The sequence below is a fragment of the Hemiscyllium ocellatum genome, chromosome 1 (genome assembly GCF_020745735.1).
Source record: "Hemiscyllium ocellatum isolate sHemOce1 chromosome 1, sHemOce1.pat.X.cur, whole genome shotgun sequence".
NCBI classification, from domain to species: domain Eukaryota; kingdom Metazoa; phylum Chordata; class Chondrichthyes; order Orectolobiformes; family Hemiscylliidae; genus Hemiscyllium; species Hemiscyllium ocellatum.
The window spans coordinates 132776126-132802532 of record NC_083401.1 but is presented as its reverse complement, the minus strand read 5'-3'; the positions used below and the strand labels follow the sequence as shown (position 1 = coordinate 132802532).

General features: G+C 39.0%; 1 protein-coding gene across 2 annotated transcripts in view; it reads left to right on the top strand.

Moving 5' to 3' along the window:
- Positions 1-26407, top strand: part of cds1 (CDP-diacylglycerol synthase (phosphatidate cytidylyltransferase) 1) — a 126861-nt gene that overhangs the window by 52026 nt on the left and 48428 nt on the right. The window contains exons 2-3 of one of the 2 annotated variants that reach the window (XM_060832082.1): positions 19186-19328; positions 24279-24375. In XM_060832082.1, coding sequence (XP_060688065.1) covers positions 19186-19328; positions 24279-24375 — 240 coding nt within the window. The remainder of the gene's footprint in view (positions 1-19185; positions 19329-24278; positions 24376-26407) is intronic. The other variant, XM_060832090.1, reaches the window with a different exon arrangement.

Here is a 26407-nt window from a genome sequence, read left to right as displayed (position 1 = left end):
TGGAAGTTGGTACAATTGCAACATTTAAAAGGCATTTGGATGGGTATACGAATAGGAAGGGTTTGGAGAGATATGGGCCGGGTGCTGTCAGGTAGGTCGAGATTGGGTTGGGATATCTGGTTGGCATGGACGGGTTGGACCGAAGGGTCTGTTTCCACGCTGTCCATCTCCATGACTCTGAGTGATTTATAAAAATTTTAATAAATTTTAAATTTAGATTTTTGAAATTTGATTTAGTGACATATTGGATTTTCATAGTGATTTCTGTTAAAACAACTGAAGAGAGAAATCATGCCCAGGACAATTGCATTTTTCTTTGCTTCTGAACAAGCAAGGTAAAAATTTTGCCTCAAAGTTTGAGTTAAAGGTTTCTGGATTTTATTTTAGAGAAAGCATAGATTATGGGAAAAATGTGGTTTTGGTTTATAGTATTGGACAGTTCTGCAAAACTCTTGGATGTAGATGAATGTATAAAACAACTCTCCTAAAAAAGATGATAATAAAATATTTACCTTTGAGGAAGGAATGTAGTCATAGTTCCAGACCAGGAATGTTTGGATAAAACCTTGAAGAGGTTACTTGAGGCTGAGAATGTTTAAATCAGGTGGATGAGGGCTTCAAGAAAAGGCTATCAGATTTTCCAAAAGGGGATTTGAAGTCACATTTAAATTAAACATGTTGAGTTGTTATTGAAGGAATTTTTTCTATAGTGTGAAAACTGTACAGGGGTTGCTTTTGGGTACTTGAAAGGGTGTGGGGTTCAATGGGATTATATTTCTATTGTGGTTTTCAAAATCTTAAATGTAATATACATAAAAATAGACCCAAATATTCAATCTTCATTTCTTTTGCTAAAACACTTCAGTTTTATTGTTAAAACCAAAACAAAATACGATCTATCAAACCAGATTTTAGTCTGGGATCTAACTTGTCCAATCATAATGTCAGCTGGGATTATAAGAACTTTGCCTTTGTAACTGAGGGGGACTTCAGCCCTGTCACTGCTATGCATCAACTATTATACAATTATTTTTGAACTTTAAAGGTTGCACAGTGGCTATTTCTAACAAGTTTTTGTTTACTGAAGTGAATTAGAAGAATATGTGTCAGCTTATTGTTGGGTTTCTGGTTTCTGTTCATTCTCATCTGCCATGAAGGTTTACGCTAAACATAGAAAATAAGAATAATTGCAGGCCATTCAACCCTTCGAGACTGCCCTATGATTATGGCTGATCATCCTACTCTGTCCCTGTACCTGATTTTTCCCTTTGATCCCTTTAGTTCTAACACCTTCTTAAAAAATTCAGTATTTTGATCTCAACTGTTTCTGTGGCAGAGAATTCTACAGGATAAACACTTTCTAAGTGAAGAAAGTCTTCCTCATCTCAACCCTAAATGGCCTATCCCAAAATCCTTAAAATACAGCCCTGGTTCTGGATGACTCAGTCACCAGGAATATCCAGCTATGAAGGCCAGCATAGTCTTTGTCAAGACCTGATGCACTTGCATGCTTATTTTTGGTATCTGGTGTACAAGGATATGCAGGTCTCATTGTATCTGTCCCTTTCCCAATCTATTGTCATTCAGGTAATCTAAGTTCAATTGGAATTAGATCTAAATGGAGCTTTAATTGTGACTAAAAGAGAGGAACTTAATTAAGGCTAACTGCATTTCATTGTAAAGGATTAAAACTGTTATCCTAGTTTTCTATTCACTTTTTTAAACAATTGGTTATATAGAAGAAATCCCGCATTTGACAGATTGCACAATCGTTTGTATTTTTTGTATTAGTTCCTTTATGCAGAACATAGGTCTGCATAAGTTTATCTCAAGAGGGTTGGAATATAAAAGCACCATTGTGCTACTGAGACTTTATAAAGCTCTAGTTAGGCCCCATTTGGAGTATTGTGTCCAGTTTTGGTCCCCACACCTCAGGAAGGACATACTGGCACTGGAGCGTGTCCAGCGGAGATTCACACAGATGATCCCTGGAATGGTAGGTCTAACATATGAGGAACGGCTGAGGATCCTGGGATTGTATTCATTGGAATTTAGAAGATTAAGGGAAGATCTAATAGAATCTTACAAAATAACACATGGCTTGGAAAGGGTGGACGCTAGGAAATTGTTTCCGTTAGGTGAGGAGACTAGGACCCGTGGATACAGCCTTAGAATTAGAGGGGGTCAATTCAGAACAGAAATGCGGGGACATTTCTTCAGCCAGAGTGTGGTGGGCCTGTGGAATTCATTGCTGCAGCGTGCAGTGGAGGCCGGGACGCTAAATGTCTTCAAGGCAGAGATTGATAAATTCTTGATGTCACAAGGAATTAAGGGCTACGGGGAGAATACTGGTAAGTGGAGCTGAAATGCCCATCAGCCATGATGAAATGGCGGAATGGACTCAAGGGGCCGAATGGCCTTACTTCCACTCCTATGTCTTATGGAAGGTAAACCATGTAATAGAACTAATTAGTTTGCATGCAGTACTTTAAAATTATGTATTGCAACCATTTCCATTTCATAGCTATGAAAATTCAACTTATTTTGTTGAGACATCCAATGGAAAGAGGAAGAAAATCAGCTAGTATTAGAGGATACGTTGCACTTTGCAGTGCAGTCACTAAGTCATTACTTATTGTGAATCTCTGAGTTCATACCTGTGCTGGTTATAATCAATGTTCTTTATTGGGGCAGATTGAAGAGAATAGGCTTAGTGAAACAGTAAGGTATTAAGTTATCTGAAATTATTTGCATTATTGAGCCCCTTTCTAAATAAAGTCATCAATTGGAAATATTATGTTCTAATACCTAATGGTGTTATTCTGCAACTTCCTAGATTGCAGTAGTAAAATGTCTGTGTGGTATTTCTATATAGTTGCTTTCACATTCCCTTTTTACAACAATTTAGTGCAGCTTTAATTTGTTAATTGTTTGTGGGCATTGCTGGCTAGACCAGCCTTTATTGTCTTGAGAAGGTGGTGGTGAGCTGCCTTCTTGAACAGCTACAGTCGTGGGACAGCATGTAGGAACATCCACAGTATTGTTCTGAAGGGAGTTCCAGGATTTTGATCCAGTTATGGTGAGCAAACTGTTCAGTATGGTATATAGCTTGGATAGGTTCTTGAAGATGGTGGTGTTCTCGTGCATCTGCTGCTCTTTTTCTTCCAGACAATAGCGGTTTAGGAGGTGTTATTACAGAAACCTTGGTGAAATACACTTTCTATGTGGTGCATATTCTTGCTGCTGAGGTTCAGTGCTAGAGGGAGTGAATATTGAAGGTAGTAAATGGGGTGCCAGTCAAGTAGCTACTTTGTCCTGGATGTTGTCAAGTTGATTGAGTGCTTTAGAGCTACACTCCTGCAGGCAAACAAAGTATTCCATTGTTTGTTTTTTGTATCCTGTAGATGGACAACTAAAGGGGATACTTGCCACAGAATTCACAGCCACTAACCTGCCCTTGTAGGCATGATTTATGACTATTTAGTTTCTGATCAATGGTAATTCTCAGGATTTTGACACTGAAAAATTCAGCTACGATAATGCCATTGACTGTTGAGGCATAGTGGTTAGATTCTATCTTGCTGAGGTAACCATTGTCTGACACTTCTGTGGCACAAATGTTGCCATTTATCAGCCCAAGCTTGGTTGGTTCCAGATCTTGTTGCATATCAATATAGACTACTTTGGTATGAGGCATTGCGAATGGAGAAAATAATTGAGCAGTTATCAACAAGGATCCCATTTTTAACCTGATGGAGGGAAGGTTGTTGAAACAACTGAAGGTGGTTGGACGGAGGACACAACCCTGAGGAACTCGTGCAGTGATGGTCTTAGTTGAGAAGACCTTCAACAACTGTAACTATCTTGTTTGTGCTAGGTATGACTCCAACCTGTTGACAGGTTTCTGCCAATTCCAATTGACTGTAGCTTTGTTAGGGCTTCTTGAGCCATACTTTGTCAAATGCTACCTAAATGTTAAGGGCGGTCATTCTCGTCTCTAGAGTTCAGCTCTTTTTCCAGTGGACAAACCCAAGACAATAGATTGATCCACAATGCCATTAGAGAGGGAATTTGAGGATTTTGAAGGAATAGCAATGTATTTCCACATTAGGATGGTGAATAGCTTGCAGGTGGTGGTGTTCCCATCTATCTGCTGCTATTGTCCTTCTAGATGGAAGTGGTCATGGGTTTGGAAGGTGCTGCATAAAGAGCATTGGCAAATTTCTGCAGTGTATAATTGAGCTCTTACTGGGGAAGGTGGGACCTCTACAAACAGGATGGTCTTCACCTGAACCAGAGGGGTACCAATATCCTGGGGAGAGGAAATTTGCTAATGCTCTTCATGGTGTTTAAACTAATGCACGGGGATGGGAACCTGAATTATACTTTCAGTGTACAGGAGGTTGAGGGTAGTGAGGTCAGGGATAGGTTTACAAGGTTGCTAGAGGACACTGGCAATCAGGATGTTGTTTGAAATGGACTTCACTGTCGGGAGCATCTGGAATAAGGTGGGCGAGCTTACGGCATGGGTTGGTACCTGGGATTTTGATGGAGCCATTTCAGAGACACAGCTACAGGAAGGACAGGAATGGTTGTTGCAGTTTCTGGAATTTAGATGTTTCAGCAAGAACAGAGCTGATGGTAAAAAGGGCGGAGGGGTGGGGGCGATGGGGCGTGGTGTATATGGCATTGTTAATCAAGGATAGTATTACAGCAGCTGAAAGAACGTTTGAGGACTCATCCACTGAGGTAGTTTGGGCTGAGATTAGAAACAGGAAAGGGAGTTGGGAGTTTCTGATGGAGGGAAGGTTGTTCCAGGGATGTAGAGGAAAGGAGCGCAAAAGTGATTCTCGATAGGAGCAAGAGTAACAGGGAGTTGTTATGGGGGACTTTAACTCCCCAGTATTGACTGGGAATACTATAGTCCAAGTAGTTTAGATGGGCCAGTTTTTGTTCAATGTGTGTAGGAGGGTTTTCTGACGCCGTATATAGACAGGCCAACAAGGGGAGATGCCATATTGAGTTTGGTACTGGATAACGAACAAGGTCAAGTGTTAGGTTTGGAGGTAGGTGAGCACTTTGGCAATACAGACTATAATTCAGTTATGTTTACGATAGCAATGGGCAGGGATAGATAAACACTGCAGGGAAAGAGGTACAACTGGGGAAAAGGCAATTATGATGCGATTTAGGCAAGATTTAGGAAGCACAGGATGGGGAAGAAAACTTCTGGGGATGGACACTTGAAATGTGGAGCTTATTCAAGGAACAGCTACTGTGGGTCCTTGATAAGTATGTACCTATCAGGCAGGGAGGTAGTTGTCCAGAGAGGGAGCCATGGTTTACTAAAGAAGTTGAAGCTCTTGTCAAGAGCTCTGTGACGATGAGGTGTGAAGGCTCGATTAGGAGGCTTGAGAGTTGTAAGTTAGGCAGAAAAGATCTATAGAGGGCTAAGAAGAGCCAGGAGGAATTGGAGGTGTAGTGGACAGCAAAGAGGGTTACCTCAGATTACAACAGGATCTGAACCAGATGGGCCAATGGGCTGAGAAGTGGCAGATGGAGTTTAATTCAAATAAATGCGAGGTGCTGCATTTTGGGAAAGCAAATCTTAGCAGGACTTATACAATTAATGGCAAGGTCCTAGGGAGTGTTGCTAAACAAAGTGACCTTGGAGTGCAGATTCATAGCTCCTTGAAAGTGGAGTCACAGGTAGATAGGATAGTGAAGAAGGCATTTGGTATGCTTTCCTTTATTGGTCAGAGTATTGAGCACAGGAGTTGGGAGGTCATGTTGTGGTTGTACAGGACACTGGTTAGGCCACTGTTGAAATATTGCGTGCAATTCTGGTCTCCTTCCTATAGGAAAGATGTTGTGAAACTTGAAAGGGTTCAGAAAAAATTTACAAGGATGTTGTCAGGGTTGGAGGAGTTGAGCTATAAGGAGAGGCTGAACAGGCAGGGGCTGTTTTCCTTGGAGCGTCGGAAGTTGAGGGGTGACCTTTATAGAGGTTTATAAAATCATGAGGGGCTTGGATAGAATAAATAGACAAAATCTTTTCCCTGGGGTTGGGGAGTCCAGCACTAGAGGGCATAGGTTTATGCGAGAGGGGAAAAATATAAAAAAGACCTAAGGGGCAAGTTTTTCATGTAGAGGGTGGTACGTGTATGGAATGAGCTGCCAGAGGATGTGGTGGAGGCTGGTACAATTGCAACATTTAAGAGGCATTTGGATGGGTATATGAATAGGAAGGGTTTGGAGGGATATAGGCTGGGCACTGGCAGGTGGGACTAGATTGGGTTGGGATATCTGGTCTGCATGGGCGGGTTGGACCGAAGGGTCTGTTTCCATGTTGTACATCTCTATGACTCTGAGAAGTTGTTGGCGGATAGAATCAAGAAAAATCCTAAGGCCTTCTATAAATACATCAGGAATAAAATAGTGACTACAGTAAGATTAAAGCAAATCAAAGATAGTAGTGTTTGGAATCTGAGGACATGGGGAAGCGCTTAATGAATACTTATTGTCAGTATTCACATTGCAAAAGGGCAATCTTAGTGAGAATATGGAGATACAGGCTACAAGATTAGATGGGATTGAGGTTGACAAAGAGGAGGTTTTAGCAATTTTGGAAGATCTGAAAATAGATAAGATCCCTGGGCCAGATGGAATTTATCCTCAGATTCTCTGGGAAGCCAGAGAAGAGATTGCAGAGCCTTTAGCTTCAATCGTTGTCATCCTTGTCAACAGGAGTACTGCCAGAATACTGGAGGATAGCAAATGTTGCTCCCCCTTTTTAGAAGGGGAATTGGGACAATCCTGGTAATTATGGGTCAGTGAGCGTTACTTTAGTTGTGGGTAAGGTGTTGGAAAATGTTATAGGATTTGTAATCATCTAGAAAGGAATAATTTGATTAGGGATAGTCAACAAGGCTTTATGAAGGGTAGGTCGTGCTTCACTATTGAGTGCTTCGAGAAGGTAACCCACATGTCGATGAAGGTAAAGCGGTTGTTGTGGTGTATATGAACTTCAGTAAGCCCTTTGATAAGGTTATTGCACAAAATAGAGGTTCGGGATAAAAGGCGCTTTAGAGTTTGGATCATAAATTGGCTAGCTGAAAGAAGACAGAGGGTAGTAGTTGATGGGAAATGTTCATCCTGGAGCTCAGTTACAAGTGGTGTGCTGCAGGGATCTCTTTTGGGGCCACTGCTGTTGGTCATTTTTATAAATGAGCTGGATGTGGGAGTAGAAGGGTGGGTTAGTAAATTTGTGGATGACACTATAAGGTAGACAGAGTTGTGGATAGTAGGTAAAAACAAGGACTGCAGATGCTGGAAACCAGAGTCTAGATCAGAGTGGTGCTGGAAAAGCGCAGCAGGTCAGGCAGCATCCGAGGAGCAGGAAAATCGACGTTTTAGTATTCCTGATGAAGACCTTTTGCCCGAAACATAGATTTTCCTGCTCCTCAGATGCTGGCTGACCTGCTGTGATTTTCCAGCACCACTCTGATCTAGAGTTGTGGATAGTGCCAAAGGATGTTGTGGGTTACAGAGGGACATAGATAAGATGCAGAACTGGGGTGAGAAGTGGCAAATGGAGTTTAATGCTGAAAAATGTGAGGTAGTTCACTTCGGAAGAAGTAACAGGAATGCAGAGTACTGGGTTAATGGTAAAATTCTTGGCAGTGTAGATTGTTATGAAGTGTACTTTAAGAGAGTTAGAGTTAGCAGAATTACCAGACACAGCAGCAAGTGTTTTTAATAAGGTAACAATGTGACACTTCAATGAACAACTTGATTAGCTTGTTGCCTGGAGACCAAACAAATTCGAATTCGGTCAATCAGTTTAAATTATACCCTGAAAAATATCAAACTCCAATCCAGTTTGAATTTAATATCATGACAATCTTAAAAGCAAATGATGCAATCAGATGCTTTGGGGGTATAAGGCTGGGGAAAATTGAACAATTGGGAGGAGAAGTGCCAAGCTCAAGCATGTAAAAGACTGCCTGAAAAATAACTCTCTTGATCAGTAATCTGTGAAGCAGAATCCCTAAGAAGAAGAAAAAAAGACACTGGAAGATCCAAATAGAAGAACCAAAAGCTGCCTGGTTTTGAGATGTGTTGTTTTGTAAATTCTAATTGGGAGTTTTATCGGACTTGTATTATAGAAGGGAAGGTAAAAGATAGGTTTAGAGTAACGATTTGAACATACTTGCTAGTTAATTATTCCCTGTTATACTTTAAGAAATAAAGTTCATTTTTAAATAGTTCTTGGCCACTCAAATTTTACAGATGACTGCATGGGGTAAATCTTTTGTGTTGTTGGTTTTAAATTAAGCAGGAGGGTTTACCCCATGTCGTAACAAGATGAACAGAGAGACCTCTGTGTCCTAGTGTATCAATCCTTCAAAGTTGCCACCCAGGTTGATAGGGTTATTAAGTATGCATTTGGTCTGTTGGCGTTTACTTGGTAGGGGGATTGAAGTTTGGAGCCACGAGTTCATACTTCAGCTGTAGAAGACACTGGTAAGGCTGCACTTGGAGTATTGCGTGCAGTTCTGGTCAGCACATTATAGGAAGGATGTGGAAGCTTTGGAAGGAGTTCAGAGGAAATTTACTAGGATGTTGCCTGGTATGGAAGGAATGTCTTATGAGGAAAGGCTGAGGGAACTGAGGCTGTTTTCATTGGAGAGAAGTAGATTGAGAGGTGACTTAATCGAGATGTATAATATAATCAGAGGGTTAGTTAGGATAGACAGCGAGAGCCTCTTTCCTTTGATGGTGAAGGCTAACATGAGGGTCATAGCTTTAAGTTGAGGGGTAATAGATTTAGGACAGATATTAGGGGTAGTTTCTTCACTCAGAGTAGTATGTGCGTGGAACAGTCTGCCTGTAACAGTAGTAGACTCGCCGACGTTAAGTGCATTTAACTGGGCATTGGCCATACATATAGATAATAGTGGAACAGTGTAGGTTATATGGGCATCAGGTTATTTCGCAGGTCAGCAACACCAAGGGCTGAAGGGCCTGTGCTGTGCTGTAATGTTCTATATCAACTTGGCTAAGGGCGGAGTGTGTTCTAGAGTATGTGTTCAGTACTATTGCTGGAATGTTGTCAGGGCCCATAGCCTTTGCAGTATTCAGTGTGTACAGCTGTTTTTTTGACATGGCTTGATTAGGATTGGCTGAAATCTGGCACATGGTGATGTTGGGGACCTCCGAAGGAGGTTGAGATGGCTCATCCAGTCAGCACTTCAGGCTGAAGGTTGTTGTGAATGCTTCAGCCTTTGCATTGATGTGCTGGGCTCCTCGTTATTGATGAGGATCTTTGCAGAGCTTCCTCTTCCACTAAGTTGTTGCATTGTCCATTACCATTAATTACTGGACTTTGCAGAGCTTAGGCCTTGATATGATGTCTGGGATGTTATCTGTAAAATGTAGTTTAATGAGTTAGAACAATGTCAAGCTATAGCTTGACTAATCTGAGAGACAACTCTCTAATTTTGGCATTAGCCCCCAGATCTTAGTAAGGAAGACTTTGTGGAGTCAACAGGACTGTTTACTGTGTTGTTTCTAACGTCTAGGTTGATGCCAGGTGGTTCAGTTCTGTTTTGAGATTTTCTAGTAATTGTAATGACAGAGCGGCTTGCTATATTAAAACTGTTCCTGACATTATTTTGTGAAGAAGGAAAATAAACATGCTTTTTTTTCAACTTAACGCCATTGTGATGGAATGTCTTAATGTTTATAGTATTTAGAACCACAGGATATCCGAAAGCATACTCAGTGATGAGTTTTTCAAACATGGTCTCTGTTGCAGTGTCAGAAGTATGTATACAGAAAATTACCATAAAGATCAGTGAAATAAATGACACTTTTTTTAAACCTTGCTCTATATGTAATGGTTGTTAACCAGCCACCTTGTTAAACCAAGTTAACTTAATTGGACCCAGAACAACAGAAAATCATTTCTCTTCTAAAGTGAAGTATATGAATGAATGTGTAACTAGAGATTTTAGCCACTGTTTCAATTTTAGATTTACTATTTTATATTTCAGTGTACATATTCATTGACACAACAGCATTTTCTGTTGTGAATTATTAATTGTAATTGTCATACTTTTTTTTGCTATTTATAGTTGTCCTTCCCACAATATCTGGTCAAATGTTTGTCAATATAATACTTTTTAAAGCTCTTTGTAAACAATTCACTTGGGGTTGTTAAATTCTTTTGTATCTGACCTTCAAAAGGCTTGTGTTAAATAGTTTTGTTTAATAAGCCAGCTCTCCAGAAAATATAGTTTATCCAATTGTATTTCCTTCTAGCAGTATAACCTATCAGACCAATTCTTATGCTAATCTGTTTTTCTTCAAATTGCATGGTGTGCAATTAATTCAACTACACATAGAGAAAATTGGTTTACTAATTTATAGCTCTGAAAATACCTGATTGCACGGTTTATTATCGTATTCCCTATCTAGGTATATGTGTACACTCAATAAACTGGGTCATGTGCAAACTGAGTAACCTGTAGAAATGTCAGGAATTGGAAATTAAAATTTAAAAAGTGCTTTTAAAATTTGCTTGAGCAGAACCCCTGATGTTTTGAAAATCTGTGGGAATCTAAACCAAAATAACCACATTTACCAAACAGCCCCCAAATAAGGAAATCACTGACCAGATTCCCTTTTTTATAATACTTCCTTTAACATGAGCCAGAACCAGTGCAAACCTAACATGAATTAACAGGCAAATGATGCTTCATGTAAAAAGATAATTTTTGTTTGAAAAAATAGAACCATCTCACATAACCACACTGGTAGCACAGTGGCTCAGTGGCAAGCACTGCTGCCTGAGAGTGCCAAAGACCTGCTCTCGATTCCAGCCTTGGGTAAGTATCTCTGTGGAATTTGCACATTTTCCATTTGTCTGGGCAGTTTCTGCCGGGTGCTCTGTTTTCCTCCCATAGTCCAAAGATGTGCAGGTTAGGTGGATTGACCATGCTAAATTGTCTGTAGTGTCTAGGGATGCAGAGGCTAAATGGATGGCCATGGTTAATGTGGGGTTACAGGGATATAGTAGGGGACTGGTTTTGCATGGGATGCTCTTCGGAGGGTTAGCTCAGACCCGATGGACTAAATGGCCTCTATCTGCACTGTCGGGATTCTGTTCTATGATTTTCAGCAAATATGGAATTATGTAGCTACAGCTCTACTGTAAGCTTCATTCATACAGGGGAGCTGACAATATCTTTCATCTTTGAGTTTCCTGGGCACAATTTATCATTGGTAATACATTCAACGTTCACAATCCTCTCCATGTTAGTCAGCTTTCCAAATATTGGACATTTTTAACCAGTGTATGCAGTGTCTTTCGGGCTCTTGTTTCCTCTTCTATGTAGCAGATCAGCTGACCCTTTCCTGAAATTTTCCCTTCATCCTCTCACAAAAGTTTTCTGTGGTCCTCCTTCTGTCTCTACCCTTCTCCATTTTTTTTGCGTGTTGTTACCCTTGTTCCCCAAGCTCTCTGGTTGTTGTTGATCTTAATACTTGTTAATCGCAGAACTTTGTCTTCATAGAGTTACATAGAGTCATAGAATTATGCAGCATGGAAACAGACCCTTCAGTCCAACTTGCCCATGGTGACCAGCTATCCTAAATTAATCTAGTGCCATTTGCTAGCATTTGGTCCAAATCCTTCTTCAACCCTTCCTATTCGTGTGCCCATCCAGATGTTTTTTAAATGTTGTAAGTGTACCAGCCTCTGGCAGCTTATTCCATTCATGCACCTTGCATTTCCCATGGCTAATCCACCTAGTTTGTACATCACTGGACACTATGGGCAGTTTATCATAGCCAATCCACTTAACCTGCACATCTTTGGACATGGACCAATATTTCCTATTATCTAAGAAAATTACATTAATGTCTTTAAAAATGCTGCAAGTGCTTAAACACTCTTCTCAAATGTTTTAAAAACAATTACAAGTTCCATGATTTTATGAAAGAAATGCCAAGGTTTCCTTACTAAACTGCTTGCGGGTCAAAGATTGTCACACTGATAGAGGTAAAAAATGACTCCTCTTAGTCTGTTGAAGGTAAGGACTAAAATCTATAAAGAAATTCATCTAGCAATTCAGTAGTTAATTACAACTTGTGACAGTGCAGTGCAGAATGTTGGAATACTAATTCAGCATCATGGTATGGGAAGTCTTGGGAATTCATAATGTAGAATTCCTAATGTCTGTTGCTGTCCTGTGGGGAACTAAAGTAGTAGTTCACTAAAACATGTTTTAGCAGGCAGTTAGTCTGCATGTGGATTTAAATGGTGTGTTACCTGTGAAACATGGAGCAAAAGAGAAGTGAAAGGGGGTAAAACTTGAAGGTAAACAATTTCAAAGATCCTTTGAAAGGGTTGATGTCACTTGCTATTGTTGCTCATTATCCTAAAATGCCTGTAGATTCTACTCCTTGCAAGGGTTTTGTAACTTGTACTGCAAATTGCATTATTTTACGGTCTCCTATTTACTTGTACTTAATGCAATGTTAAATTTGGGTATAATTTTAAAAATCCAATATACAAACATTTCCCGTTCTTATGAGCAAGTGCTTTATATTGTCCTACAGTAATGTTCCAATTTGCATGCAGGCTCTAGAACGGAACCCATTCATAACCTGGGGACTGCCTGTACTATTTCCCTTCCTATTTCTTAAACTGTATGCAATCAGATTTGTTTTAAATGTTGTGATGATGTCATTCGTTGGCACAATGATCCCATTATTTCTCTGTCTTCAATTTGGATACCCAAATTGTTTGGAATGTTTACTGTTACTTGCTTTCCTGATTTTTAATTTTTTGTTTGGATGTCTTCTGTCTTCAATTCAGGAAATCTGGTCAGCATGGATGAGTTGGGCTGAGGGGCATGTTTCCGTGCTGTATGACTCCAGTGGCAGTTTGTCATTTTCTGTCATTTTATCTTTTTTTCCTATTCTTCTATTTTCTTTTGTTTTCCGCTTCTATTTCAATAAAAATTCTAATTGACCTCCTCCTCTCTAGTGTCAACCTATCCTGTTTCTCTATTACATAATTTTTTTTCTGCAGTGCCCTAGTTGCCCTCTGCACAAGCACATTGGTGCTTGTAAGTTCAGTTGAAAACTATCCCTTTACTCTACACATATTTTTAATCAACCTGTTTAGTTGTTCAGAAATATTATTGGACACTCGAGCAAGTGAGATTTGAACCCAGGACTCCTTGCTCAGAGGTAGGGTACTCACACTGCACCATAACAACCCTGTTGTTATCTATACATAAGTACACAAGAATTAGAAACAGGAGTGGGCTGTTTAGCTCTTAGAACCTTCTCTGCCATTTGCTAAGGTTATAGCTGATTATAATTTTGGCCTTAAATCCACTTTCCTGTCTGTTCCCATAATCCTTGACTGCTTTGCCAATCAAAAATCTATCTACCCCAGCTTTGAATATACTGTGACCTAAGCTGTGCTGTTTTCTGGGAACATCTGGAAAAGGACCCCTTGTCTCAATTTTAAATGGGAAACCCTAACTCTAGAACCCCTCACAAGGAAAAAACAGCATCCACTAAGTCCAGTCTCCTCTGGATTGTGTATGATTCCAGATAATTACAGGAATAAACTACTCAACCCTTAATCATAAAATTAACCCTGTCCAACAACATCTAATGCAATTTGATCCTTGATTGTAATAGATCAAAGCTGGAGACAGTAATCCACATGTGGAGTAAGGCCTGTAGCTGTGTTAAGTTCTTTTTCCTGAGGTTCTTAGACACTTGATGCCACTGCAATATACCAACTTCTGTAAACAAGCAACCAAATTTTATTTAGCACAGCACAGTACAAGCTTTGGAGAAACCCTGAAAACTCTTCACAATGCTTGCTAATCGTGTCCAGGGGTCCCTCTGGAGGAACCTTTTAACACACACTTAGCAGGACTTACGGGTCAAAGCAAAAGCTCTTTCTGAACAAAGGAAACAATCTTTCCTTTATACAAAATCTTTTCAATCACAGTTAGTAATGCCCACAAGACAACCCCCAGTCTCTCACACTCAGTCACATGCCACTCGAGATACAATGCAGTGACCACCCCACCTCCAGAAACAGTGTAATGCAAATCATCCCTTAATGGTCAAACCTGTTGCAAATCACTTTTTTTTGTAACTATAGGGGAGTAGTCGAATTCCAACTGTAATGTTCTTATTGATTTCTGAATAGGGGATGAAAACAATGTAAGTCATCCCTAAATGGCAAGGGAATGGCCATGTAAACCTCCCACATTCCACCTATCGGTCAAAGACACACCACCCTATCCTCGGGGCATTCAATTTCTTGCAGGTCAGCAGAGCAAATTAATTCTTTAATATCACAGCTGCAACAATAATTCCATAATTTACTGCTCAATTTTCCCTCTCAAATGCCAATATTCTATTTGCTGTCTGAATAATATGCTGTATCTTCATAACAGATGATGATTCATGTTACAGGATATCCATATCCCTCTGTTCCATAGAGTTTTGCAGTCCACTCTGTTAAATATTAAGCTGCTGATTTATTCCTCCTACCAAAATGGGCAAGTTCACATTTTCCACTCACCATTTTTCTTCCCTACTCATTTAACCATCTAATTCCCTTTGCAGACTTACATGCTTTCTTGCCAGCTTGCTTCACTACATGTCTTGGTCATACACAAAATTAACTATGTACATTATCCCACAAGTCCTCCTTTTTTCCAAGCCATTCCTAAACATTGCAAATAACTGAAGCCTCTGAAGTAATCCCTATGGCATTCCCCTCATCTTGCCAACCCAAACATAATCCATTTGCCTTTAATTTTTTTCCTGTTAATGATCCTATGTCCGTCCTGCTATTTTACCACCTACAGCAGGGACTCTTATTTTTGTAAGAACATTTGTGATGTCTGATCTGTAGCCTTTTGGAAATTGCAGTATTCTACATCCACAGGTTCCCCTTTATGCACCTTGCTTACTAAAAACACTTCAATAAATTAGTCAAATATGATTTGTTTTCCCAAAACCACGTTGACTCTATCAGGTATTACGATTGTCTAAACGTTCTATTAGTCCACCTTAATAATGGAGTTTAGCAATTTCCCTGTAGCTGGCCTTGTTTCCGGTTTTGTACAGCCTCCATTTCTAAGATGTTACAATTGCAATAAGCTGGAACTATTCCACAATCTACATAATTTTGAACAATTATAACTACTTCATCTACTTTCTCAGTAGTCCCCTCTTTAAACATCCTCATATGCAGACTGTCGAGTCCAGGGAATGCGTCATATAACCTAACATTATTCAACATTTTACTCCAAGATATTTTTGATTTTATACCTAGTTACCTTTTATACTTAAGATGGCCTTGGGAATAGTGACTTTGTGCACTTTTTTCATTGCATTCCACTATCCCTGAACTTCAGTATGTGACAATAAACCTAATTTTAATTTTAATCTTCATCTCTTTAAACTTGTGTTTAGCTTACAGCTCATTACAGACTTTGGCTTTTTCTTTTCAATGTTACCATGACTTTATGTTTAGATAAGAAATGAAGATAACTAAGAGAAATCCATGCACTTACCTTATGTACTTGAGTACAAGACAGTCTCATTTAAAAGTTAACCCCTATTTTTGACCAAAAAAATCTGAAATTTTCTGTATACAGGTGCACAATCCTTTATATCTGACATCCTTGGGGCTGGTTGTTTTTTGGATTTTGGAATTTTTTGGATTTCGGAATAAATTACATTTTCACAATGACATTTTTTAAACATCTTGCCGAACAGCAGAACCATGTGTGACTAGTATGAATACTGAGAGACAATGATGCCTGCCAGTACTGGGCCACACCACCCACATCACCTCCGAGTGACATGGCTCGAGTGAGTGTGAAATTGGGTCACCTGTTCGCACGCCAAATAACTTTGTTATACAGAAAAATACTTCAATAAGAAACTTTGGATTTTGGATAAAGGATTGTGTACCTGTATCTCATGTAAAAGTCAATCCTAGTTCTTTACAGATAACCGATCAATGTTTGTGAGTCAGTGTACTATCCTGTACATAAATGACATCATGAGGAAATGAATTTTTCGTGGTATTTTGTGATTTGGTGTACAATTCACACCAATTTGGCTCGAAAGAGTCAGATGACAACCAACCTCGTAATATACGGTCATATACGTAGTTGAGGTTTTTAAATTCCTTCATTTTGTGTAAAAATGCCCTCCAGAAAAAACAACGTGAAATATACAGCAGCATTTAAACTGAAGGTTATGGAAGTTATAGAGAAGACAAGTAACTATGTAGCAGCAAGAGAACTGTGTGTTTTGGAGAGGCTTGAGAGACCGGAGAAAGATATTGAATCAACTTCAGACATTACTAAAACAAAAGTGTGCCGGCATAGGTAAACCTAGCAAAAGGCCACAATAGGAGAAAACGTTGATGAGTGGGTACTTGGAAATCACCAAGTGGAAAACGGGTTAGTTGTGAAGCCATCCGAATCCATGCACAAAACTAATCAAAGGAGAGTGGAATTTTAGATATTAAGGCAAGTGCTGGATGGTGTAAGATTCATGAGAAGGTAAGATTCAACAGAGAACTAAAATTGCACAAAAGTTGCCTGCTGAATTAGAAGACAAAATATTATAGTTTCACCAATTTTTAATCAGAAATTGACAGAAGGAGAGCAACAATCACTCATTGGAAACGTGTATGAAATGCCTAAACTTTCAATATGCCAGAGAATCGAACTGTGAACCAAAAAAGGGAAGAAACAGTACTGGTGAGAACCACTGGCCATGAGAAAAGTAGGTTTACTTTAGTTTTATCTTGTATGACCGATGGCACTGAATTAAAACAGATAGCTATTTTTAAGAGAGAAACTTTGCCAAAGGAGAAACTTTCAAAAGGAATTGTCGTCCATATGCATCCAGAAGGTGAATGCAGAAAATGGATAAAGGAAGTTTGGAAGTTACAACCTGTGCGCTACACATGGAAAAGAGTGTGCTCATCTGGAACCTGTTTAGATCACCTCTAATGAAGAATGTTGTTGATAACATCCCATCACATAACACTGATGTAGCTATAATTCCCGGCGGGTTTACAAGTGTTTTGCAACCAATAGATATTGATATCAATAAGCCATTTAAGGACATGATGAGAATGAAGTGGAATAACTGGATACATAATGGAGAAAAGACATACATGAAAGGAGGCCGTATGCAGGCTCCAGCACTGCTGCTGATCTGTGAATAGATCATTGAATCATGGAACGAAATAATAACTGACACTATTTTCAAATCTTTCAAGAAATGTAGAATTTTGAAAGCATTGGACAGTGCAGAGGACAATTAAAAGTCACAATAGTGAGAGTTGAATGATAACTTCCATGTACTTGCAGCTCTTCAACTTAGTAAACAGAGTTTGAGAGTTTGCTCAGTCGCCTTAGTTATTTGTGTAGATGATACATAGCTGCTGCTAATGTGCATCACTGGTGGAGGGATAAAAGTTGAAGCTGTTAGATGAAATGCCAGGCTGTTTTGCCTATTTGGTGTTGAGCTTCATGAGTAGTGTTTAGAGCTGCACTCTTGTAGGTAAGTAGAGAGAGAGTATTCTGTCATACTCCTGAATTGAATCTCATGGATGGTGAGCAGGCTGTGAAAAGTCAGCAAGTGAAGTACTCACTGCAGAATTCCCTGCCTGTAATTGTTGCAACAGTATTCATATGGCTAGTTTGCTTCAGTTTCTGTAAAGAGTTACCTGTAGTATGTGAATAGTGAGGGATTCAGCAGTGGTAATGCCACTGAATGTCAAGAGATAATGGTTAGATTCTTTATTGTTGGAGTATTCATGGCTTGAGACTTGTATGATGCAAATGTTACTTAGCACTTATCAGGAGAAAGTTTGGATTGCAGATACTGGAGATCAGAGTCAAAAAGTGTGGCATGGAAAAGCACAGCAGTTCAAGCAGCATTCGAGGAGCAGGAGAGTCAATGTTTTGGGCATAAGCCCTTCATCAGGAATGCCTTGATGAAGGGCTTATGCCCAAAACATTGACTCTCCTGCTCCTCGAAAGTTGATTGAACTGCTGTGATTTTCTAGCTCCACACTTTGACTTTCAGCACTTATTCTTCAAAGCCTGAATGTTTGTCTTTTATTTTGAGGTGGACAGCTTCAGAATTGGCTACTTGTCGACTGCCATTTATGGCTGGATGTGGAAGGACCACAGAATTTAGACCTGATTCATTGTTTGTGGTATTACTAAGCCCTTGTCTATTACATGCTGCTTGTCATGCAAGTAAGCCTGTGTTATAACTACTTCACTTTGATGCCTTACTTTGGGTGTGTCTACTGCTGCTCCTGCTCCATGCCATCGTGCATGCTTCATTGAAGCAGGAATGATTCCCAGGCATGGGAGAGTAACAGTAGAATGGGGGGGTATGTTAATTTACAAATTGTGTTTGTTGACTAATCTGGAGGATTGGACTCTAGTACCTCCATAGATATCCAGTTTTGGGTTGTTAGATTTGTTTAAAATCTACCCTGTTCAGTACTGCAGACAATACGTTGGAAGATATCCTCAATGTGAAGGACTTTGAATGAACTTGGCGTGGTCACTTTTACTAATACTGACATGGACAGGTGCATCTGATAGGTTGATGAGATGAGATCAAGCAGATGTTTTGGTCTTGTTGGTTCCCTCAGCACCTTATGTATACCCAGTCCTTTCAGGACTTGAGCAGCTTGATCAGTAACTGTGTTCCTGAACTATACTTGTGAAGGACACAGATGTTACCCCACCCAGAGTACATTCTATGCCCTTGTTCGCCTCAGTACATCTTCTTCCATGGGTGTTCAACATGGAGACATACAGATTCATTGACATTTGACTAGATTTATTAATTAACTTCAAATTTTATCTTCTGCCATGGTGGGACTCAAACCCATGATTCAAGGGCATTGATCTCTAGCCAATGACAATACCAGTACACCACCACCTTCCCAACTGGGAGACATTCTTCAGTGAGTCACCAATATCTGAGAAATTCTGAATTGCTCTGCGTGCCATTTTTTAAAATGAAACTTTTGATACCTTATGCAATACATTTCCAATGAATTTGTTTGCTTTTGTGATCTAGGACGTTGATGTTGATGATAAAGCAGGGCTGGAAGTTGATGGTGAACCTGATTTGAAACCTGATTCAGATATTCCTGATGTTCCACCCTCAAATGACAGCACTCCTGAAGTATTCAATAAGGCCCTATCAGGATTATCTTCAAGGTACCATTTCAGTTTGTAATACATGAAATTTATTAATCTACATTTAACACTCCGCTCTATTTCTCCATCCAAGCTTTTGTGATACGTCTAATCAGTGGTTCTCTGAACTTGAACTATTTCCTCTTCTAAGTTAGTCAGTATTCTTCCTCCCTTCAGCTGTGTGCAACTCTGATAACATCTCGAGTATTCTAATGGATCCTGTTGTCTTGGCCCAGAGCCATCAAATGCTGTCCTAAACCTTGGGCACTCCACTTTCCTCCTATTAGGCTGTCTTAAAAGCAATTTTTGCTTATCTGCAGTTATGTACATTTGTATCATAATTTGTTTTATAATGCCTTCTTCAAATGTTTTGGTGCTTTATGTTTTTACGGTGGTATATATTTTTTAAAAAAGTTGTTTAGTTGTCCTACTCTGACTTTTTACTTCTATTTACAATAGTCAGGCTTTTAAAACCAAAGCTTGGTGTTACTTAATCAGTGTTTCCTGAAGTACCCTCCATTTTCTGAAAATATGGTTTTGGCTGTAGTCTATTTGGTTTAATTTTCTCAATTTAAAAATAATGATTATTGCATCCTACCTTGTAATAGATATTGCCCATAGCAAAATAAAACTGCTTGCAAGCAAACAAATACTGTCTTACATAGTGAAGCCACATGAATGGTTGGCATGGGGAAGCAAAAATAAAATTACTGATTCAATAGAATGTTTTCTTTTCTTTGCTTACAACAGTGAATTCTGTTGAGACAAGGTTGTGTGGCCCTTCTTCAACAAGATGTTTTACAATTCCAATGGAAAACCTCTTATTAGGACCGGATATAGAAATGTTATGACCAATTGATCAGGTGGATGTATGCAACGTTACCTTGCATTATAATTTGTGCTTTGAGCTCATAAATGTGCTGCCAGTAGCGCAGTGTTGGGAAATATATAACTTAATTATCTAAACTGGAAGTTCCTTTGTTTGTACTAATATTGTTCATCTTGAACTCAACATTTCAACAGAGAATTCTGCAGCAAATGTTTTTTGGTAATGCATGGCATGTTTTACCTCTTAGGACTTGGATTTACATACAAAATCCACTATTAACTGGCTATCAGATTTAACCTATTAACAATATATGTGCATAAGAAGGATGTGGAAGCTTTGGAGGGGTGCAAAATAAGTTTGCCAGGATATTGCCTGGATTGATGTGTAGCATCTATAAGGAGAGTGTGGACAAACTTGGATTGTTTTGATCGAGCATCGGTGGTTGAGGGGTGACCTCATGAAATTGAGAAGTTTGGATAGAGTGGGATAGTCAGAATCTTTTTCCCAAGGTGGCAATATATAATACCAGGGGGCACGGGTTTGAAATGAGGGGGGAAATGTTTAAAGGGGATATGCAAAGTAAGTTTTTTTTTACACAGTGGTTGGTGCCTGGAATGTGCTGCAAGAAGAGGCAGTAAAAGCAGATATGATAGCAACATTTAAGAGTTATTTATTAAACACATGAATAGACAGGGAATAGAGGGATCTGGACCATGTACTAACAGATGAGATTAGTTTAGAATGGCAGAGGCATGGTGGGTCAAAGAGCCTGATCCTGTGCTGTACTGTACTGTCGTATAGTTCTGCGTAGTATTACTCTGATACTGTAGAGCAAAGGTTCACAGTTACTTATTTCATATACCCTTCCAGATCTACTGACTCCCTGCATATCCCTACCGTCTTACAGATTTAACATTTTAATATTTCAATGCCCAAGCATTGTTCAAAATTATTATATATCTGGTCAACATAAGCACTTGCTATTAAAGTGACAAATGAGGTTGTTTGTTTGAACATAAACACTTGGCAAAATAGAGGCATTTCTTTCAATAATAACAACCATAGAAAATAAACCGAACACTTAGACCATTTGCTGCTGGTGTCAACTAAATGCAATACTAAATTAGGTTCCGTAGGGATTATATGCAAAATTAAGTGCTCTCTACTTTTAAAAGCATTTTAATTCAACTTGAAAAGAAAAGTTTCAAAGCATGGGAGAAGCTGAACAAAACTGCTTTGTGCCAATGAAGGAAAAATGTTTGAATGATGCATATAATTATATTTCCCCCTCATTAATTAAATTCTTTTATTTTATTGCATGGGCTTGCTTATTAAGAAAGTAAGTTCCTCCCCATTGATGTTTTGCACTGCCTATTGTATTTTCCTAAATTTAAGAGCACGTGGCATAGCCTGGGGTGAACTGATGGAATTTTCCCATGCAATAGACTATTTGCTGGCCAGCAACCACTCAGTTTGCTCTGTGAACCTTTTTAGTGTGGATCAAAGGCCTCTGCAGAAGGCTCAGCCTCTTCCAGACCATCTGGACTAAATCATCTTCCAGGAGAAGACCTTCACCCATACAGACATTGCCTTCTTTCTGGAGATCTTACGCAATCTGTCAATTGCTTGTAATTTCCTAAGAACATGACATTCTTGAATGGAGATGTTTTTAAATGGATCTTAAAGAGCAATTAACATAAACCACCAACTCTGAAAAAAGGTGTGTTTATTGATTGGCAAGTGGACTCTGGTAGTGATATTGTGTTGGGAAATGTACCAGTTTCATATTTGACAGTTAACTGTCAAACTCTAGTTAAATTTAACTGGCAGGTTGACACTGGTCTTGCCCTAGCAAATTAACGATAGAGTGCAGATTGGCTCCTGTTTTGTTAAGTTGATTCCAGCACACTGTATTCACATGTTCTTTCTATCTGCAATGAATAGGACTCAATGTTGCTTTCAGGACAGGTAAACATACCACGCTGTAAGCCTGAATTACTATTTACATTGCAACATTGAAAGTAGAAGCAGGAGTAGGCCATTTGACTGAGCCTGTTTCACTATTCATTATGATCACCAACTCAATACCCCATTCTTACTTTTCTCTGATTTCCTTTGATCCCTTTAGCCCCACAAGTTATACCTAACTTCTCCTTGAAGTTACACGATGTATTGACATTGATTGATTGCTTTTTTGTGACAGCAAATTCCACAGACTCATCACTTTCTTTGTGTGAAGGAATTTCTCCTTTATCTCCGTGTTAGATGGTTTACTCTATATCCTTACATGTCACTTCTAGTTCTGGGTTCCTCTCCTATCTGGAACTCCTGCATCTAGCTTGTCTAGTTGTCTTTGAATTTTGTAGATTTTTATGAGATTCCACTTCCCACCCCTCCACTTATCCTTTGAATTCCTATATTCTGTATAATTCTTAGCACTTTCAGGGTTTTTTTTTAGTAAATGTTCAATTGTAGCATCTCGTCTCAGGTTGAACAGACCTGTAAACATAAGGATTCTCCAGCCTTTAAAACTTACAGCCTACTGGTGAATCATAATAAACAGCATGTCCCTTCAGCAATCACTCCTAAAAGGTCTAGCTGTGTTGTTTTTTCTGTTGATGACCTAAACTTTACACTACCCAATCGTAACAGGCGCATAAGATGATGGTGTGGTTATTTGTCATCTCAGATCCAGGATATCTCTGGAGGAGTTCCTCGATGACCTTCCCTCAAACATAAGGTTAAAAGTGGGAATATTCGATTGCACAATGTTCAGCACCATTTGCAATTCCTTGGATAGTAAAGCAGATGATGTTCAAATGAAATAAGACCTGGAAAACATCTAGATTTGGGCTGAAAATTGATAGGCAGTGTTTGTGCCATGCCAATGCCAGGCTATGACCATCTCCAACAAGATTAGATCTAACCATTGATCCTTGACGTTCAGTAGTGTTTCCATTATTGAATCCCCCACTTTTAACATCGTGGGGTTCTCATTGACTAGAAACTCAACTGAAATCTCAATACAAATACAAATAATGGCTACAAAAGAGTAGGTCAGAGGCTAGTAATACTGCAGTGAAAAACTCATCACCTGACTCCCAAAGCCAGTCTACCAACTCCAAGACTCAAGCCAAGAGTGTGATGGCATACTCCCCAGTTACCTGGATGAGTGCAGTTCCTACAACACTCAAGAAGCTTGACAACCTCGAGGACAAAAATGCCCATTTGCAGCAATGTGTACAGTCTACAAGATTCGCTGTAGGAATTCACCAAAGATCCTCAGACAGCACCTTCTAAGCCCATGATGAAAAGTATCTAGAAGAATAAAGACAGCAGATACATGGGAACACCACGTAGGAGCACCACGACATGCAAATTCCCCTCCAAAGGGAAGGTGACAGCCTAGTGGTTTTATCACTGGACTGTTAACTCCGAGACCTAGGTAATGGGGACATAGGTTCAAATTCTGCCTCGGCAGACAATGGTATTTGAATTGGATAAAAATAATCTGCAATGAAGATTCTATTGATGGGCACAAATCCATTGCTGCTTGTTGGAAAAACCCATCTAGCTCACTGTTGTCCTTTTAGGGAAGGAAATTGCCTATCTGTCTGACCTACATGTGACTCCAGACCAACAATGTGATCGATTCTTAAATGCCCTCTAGGCAATTACAGATTGCCTAACCAATGATGCTTTCATTTTGTGACTTAATAATATAGAAAAAAAACACTAATCAACCTGACTTGGAAATGTATCACGGTTCCTTCACTGTCACTGGGTCAAAATCCTGGAATTCCCTCTCAATGGCATTACAGCTTTTATGACGTAAAAGGACTTCAGTTCAAGAAGGCAGCTCACTATTACCTTCTTGAGGGCAACTAGTGACTAGCAATAAATGTTGGCCCAGCCAGCAACATCCATATCCCACAAGTGAATAAAGAAACATAAATTTTGTTGTGCTGTCTTTGGGATACTTCAAATGATTATTTTGTAAAGCTTATATCATTTACAAATTTTGTACAGAGGTTCAGCTATAAAGTAGGAGCTTCTAAGACATTTTTAAAATTCTTTTAAGATGTTATTCTTTTCAATTCACTTTGTGAAAAAGTGTTTTTTAAAATTGTTTTGTTTTGCAGATGGAAGAACTGGTGGATTCGTGGGATCTTGTCACTCGCCATGATTTCATTTTTTTTTCTAATCATCTACCTAGGACCCATAGTACTCATGCTTGTGGTTAGTAAACTAATATTATGGAACAATTTTATTCTTATAACTTAGAAAAGGTGTTTATTAAGAAAATGTCTTGCTGCAAAGCAACAATCTACTCTATTACAGTTCTGAATTTAAACTTTGATTTTCACTAAATCTCAACTCGCCTGGTATAAATTAAATTTGACTGAACAAAGACAGACACATTTTGCCCAAGATTTTCATCTTGCATTCATCAGGACAGTTCAGAGATACCAGTTCAAGGGGAATAACCACCATTTATATTTCATGAGATGAGAGCTGATTGGTTGGCCAGTGAACTCCTAATGGTGAACCCTTTGCCATGGAGGGTACACAAATTAGTAATGATTGATACTTAACTGCCAGGCTTCATTTAATTTTAAACCTGACAGGTTTACTCTAATTTAGCAATGATATGGAGGTGCCGGTGTTGGACTGGGGTGGACAAAGTTTAAAAATCTCAACTCCAGGTTATAGTTGAGGTTTATCTGGACGTACTAGCTTTTGGAGTGCTGCTCCTTCATCAGGTAGTTGTGGAAGAGGATCATAAGACACAAAATTTATAGCAAAAGAGTAGTGTCATGCAACTGAAATGATTTAGTGAATAAATCTAGATTGCTGTTAAGTCTGTTATCTTTCTGAATGGGTTGCAAGTTTCAGTTTATTAATATGTAAATCCCAGAATTTTTTTTTAAGTCACCTTCTTGCGATAACTTAAGGCTTTATAAGAAAAAAGTGACATCTCAGCTCAGACAACCTTTTATACATGCGTTTGTGTAAGATAGGTAAGCCATACGTCCTAAAGACTAGGAAATCTTTTCAAACAGAACATCCATTCTGCAGTTCTGAGGAGTTATACTGAACTCGATGTTAACTTTGTTTCTCTCTCTCTCTCTCTCTCTCTTATACTGCCAGGCTTGCTGAGTTTCTCCAGCATTCCGTTTGTTTCAGGTTTCCCGCATCTGTAGTATTTTGATTTTATTCATTTCATAACCAGCCGAATGCCCAACCAGGCCATACTTGCAAATCTCACAATTATATCCAAAATTAGATTGATTCTGCAATTGGACAACTTTTAGCAGACAATCGTGAGTGTGCGAAGAATTATGTTGACAACAAATTTAAGATTTTCTATCAGATTTTGCAGTATGACACTCTAGTGTGTACTGGAAGCTACATGTATTAACGTACAAGATCTGCAGACAGAAAGAACATGTCCGAGTACTGTGCCTTAACAAAACAAATGACTGTCATTCGCTGGTTCATTGATCAAGGCATTGACCTGAGAAATCAGAGTCAATTTCAACAAGGCATTGGCAGTTAACTATCAATTATTATTAATTAATGCATTTTCCATGACAATGTCTCTATCAAGTCAGTATAATCCTTTCATACTTGAATTGGTATTTTTGCAAATTTCCTAATGAAAGTAAGATGGACATATTTTGATGAAGCATTTGCTTTTCAGTAATAATCAAATTCTGTTCAACCAAAAGACTCTTCTATCGGTTGATTAAGTTTTGAAGTCCTCTAAGATGAACATAGTATAAGCTGTGTACCAGAAAAAATATTTTCAACTCCGAGGAGCCAAAACAGATTTTGGTAAGACTTCTTGGAAAGCTTAATTTTGTTTCAAAATACTATTGTAAGTTAAACATATTGAGAGGGAGAAAAGATGTGAACGGTTAAATGGCAATAATAAGTCACTTAAATATTTGTTTTTTGAAAGCGTTACTGCTAATTAAATATCATTTAACAAATTTTCAGGAACAATAATCATAATCTTGTCCTGATTGTTCTTTCCTTACACCCCTTTTATTGATGCAGTCAAGTCTCTGTTCTTCAGTTCTCTCTCAAATCTTGGACCAACATTTTTAACCTATTATGTTTATGAACAGCATGTTGTTGGTTTTCCCTAATAATCTCTCGCCATCTCTTTCACAATTCTTGACTTTACCAAACAATTTACACTTTTCAACACCATCATTGTCTTTCTGCCAGACTCATCTTCACTCCTGGGCAGAAGTGGGTACTG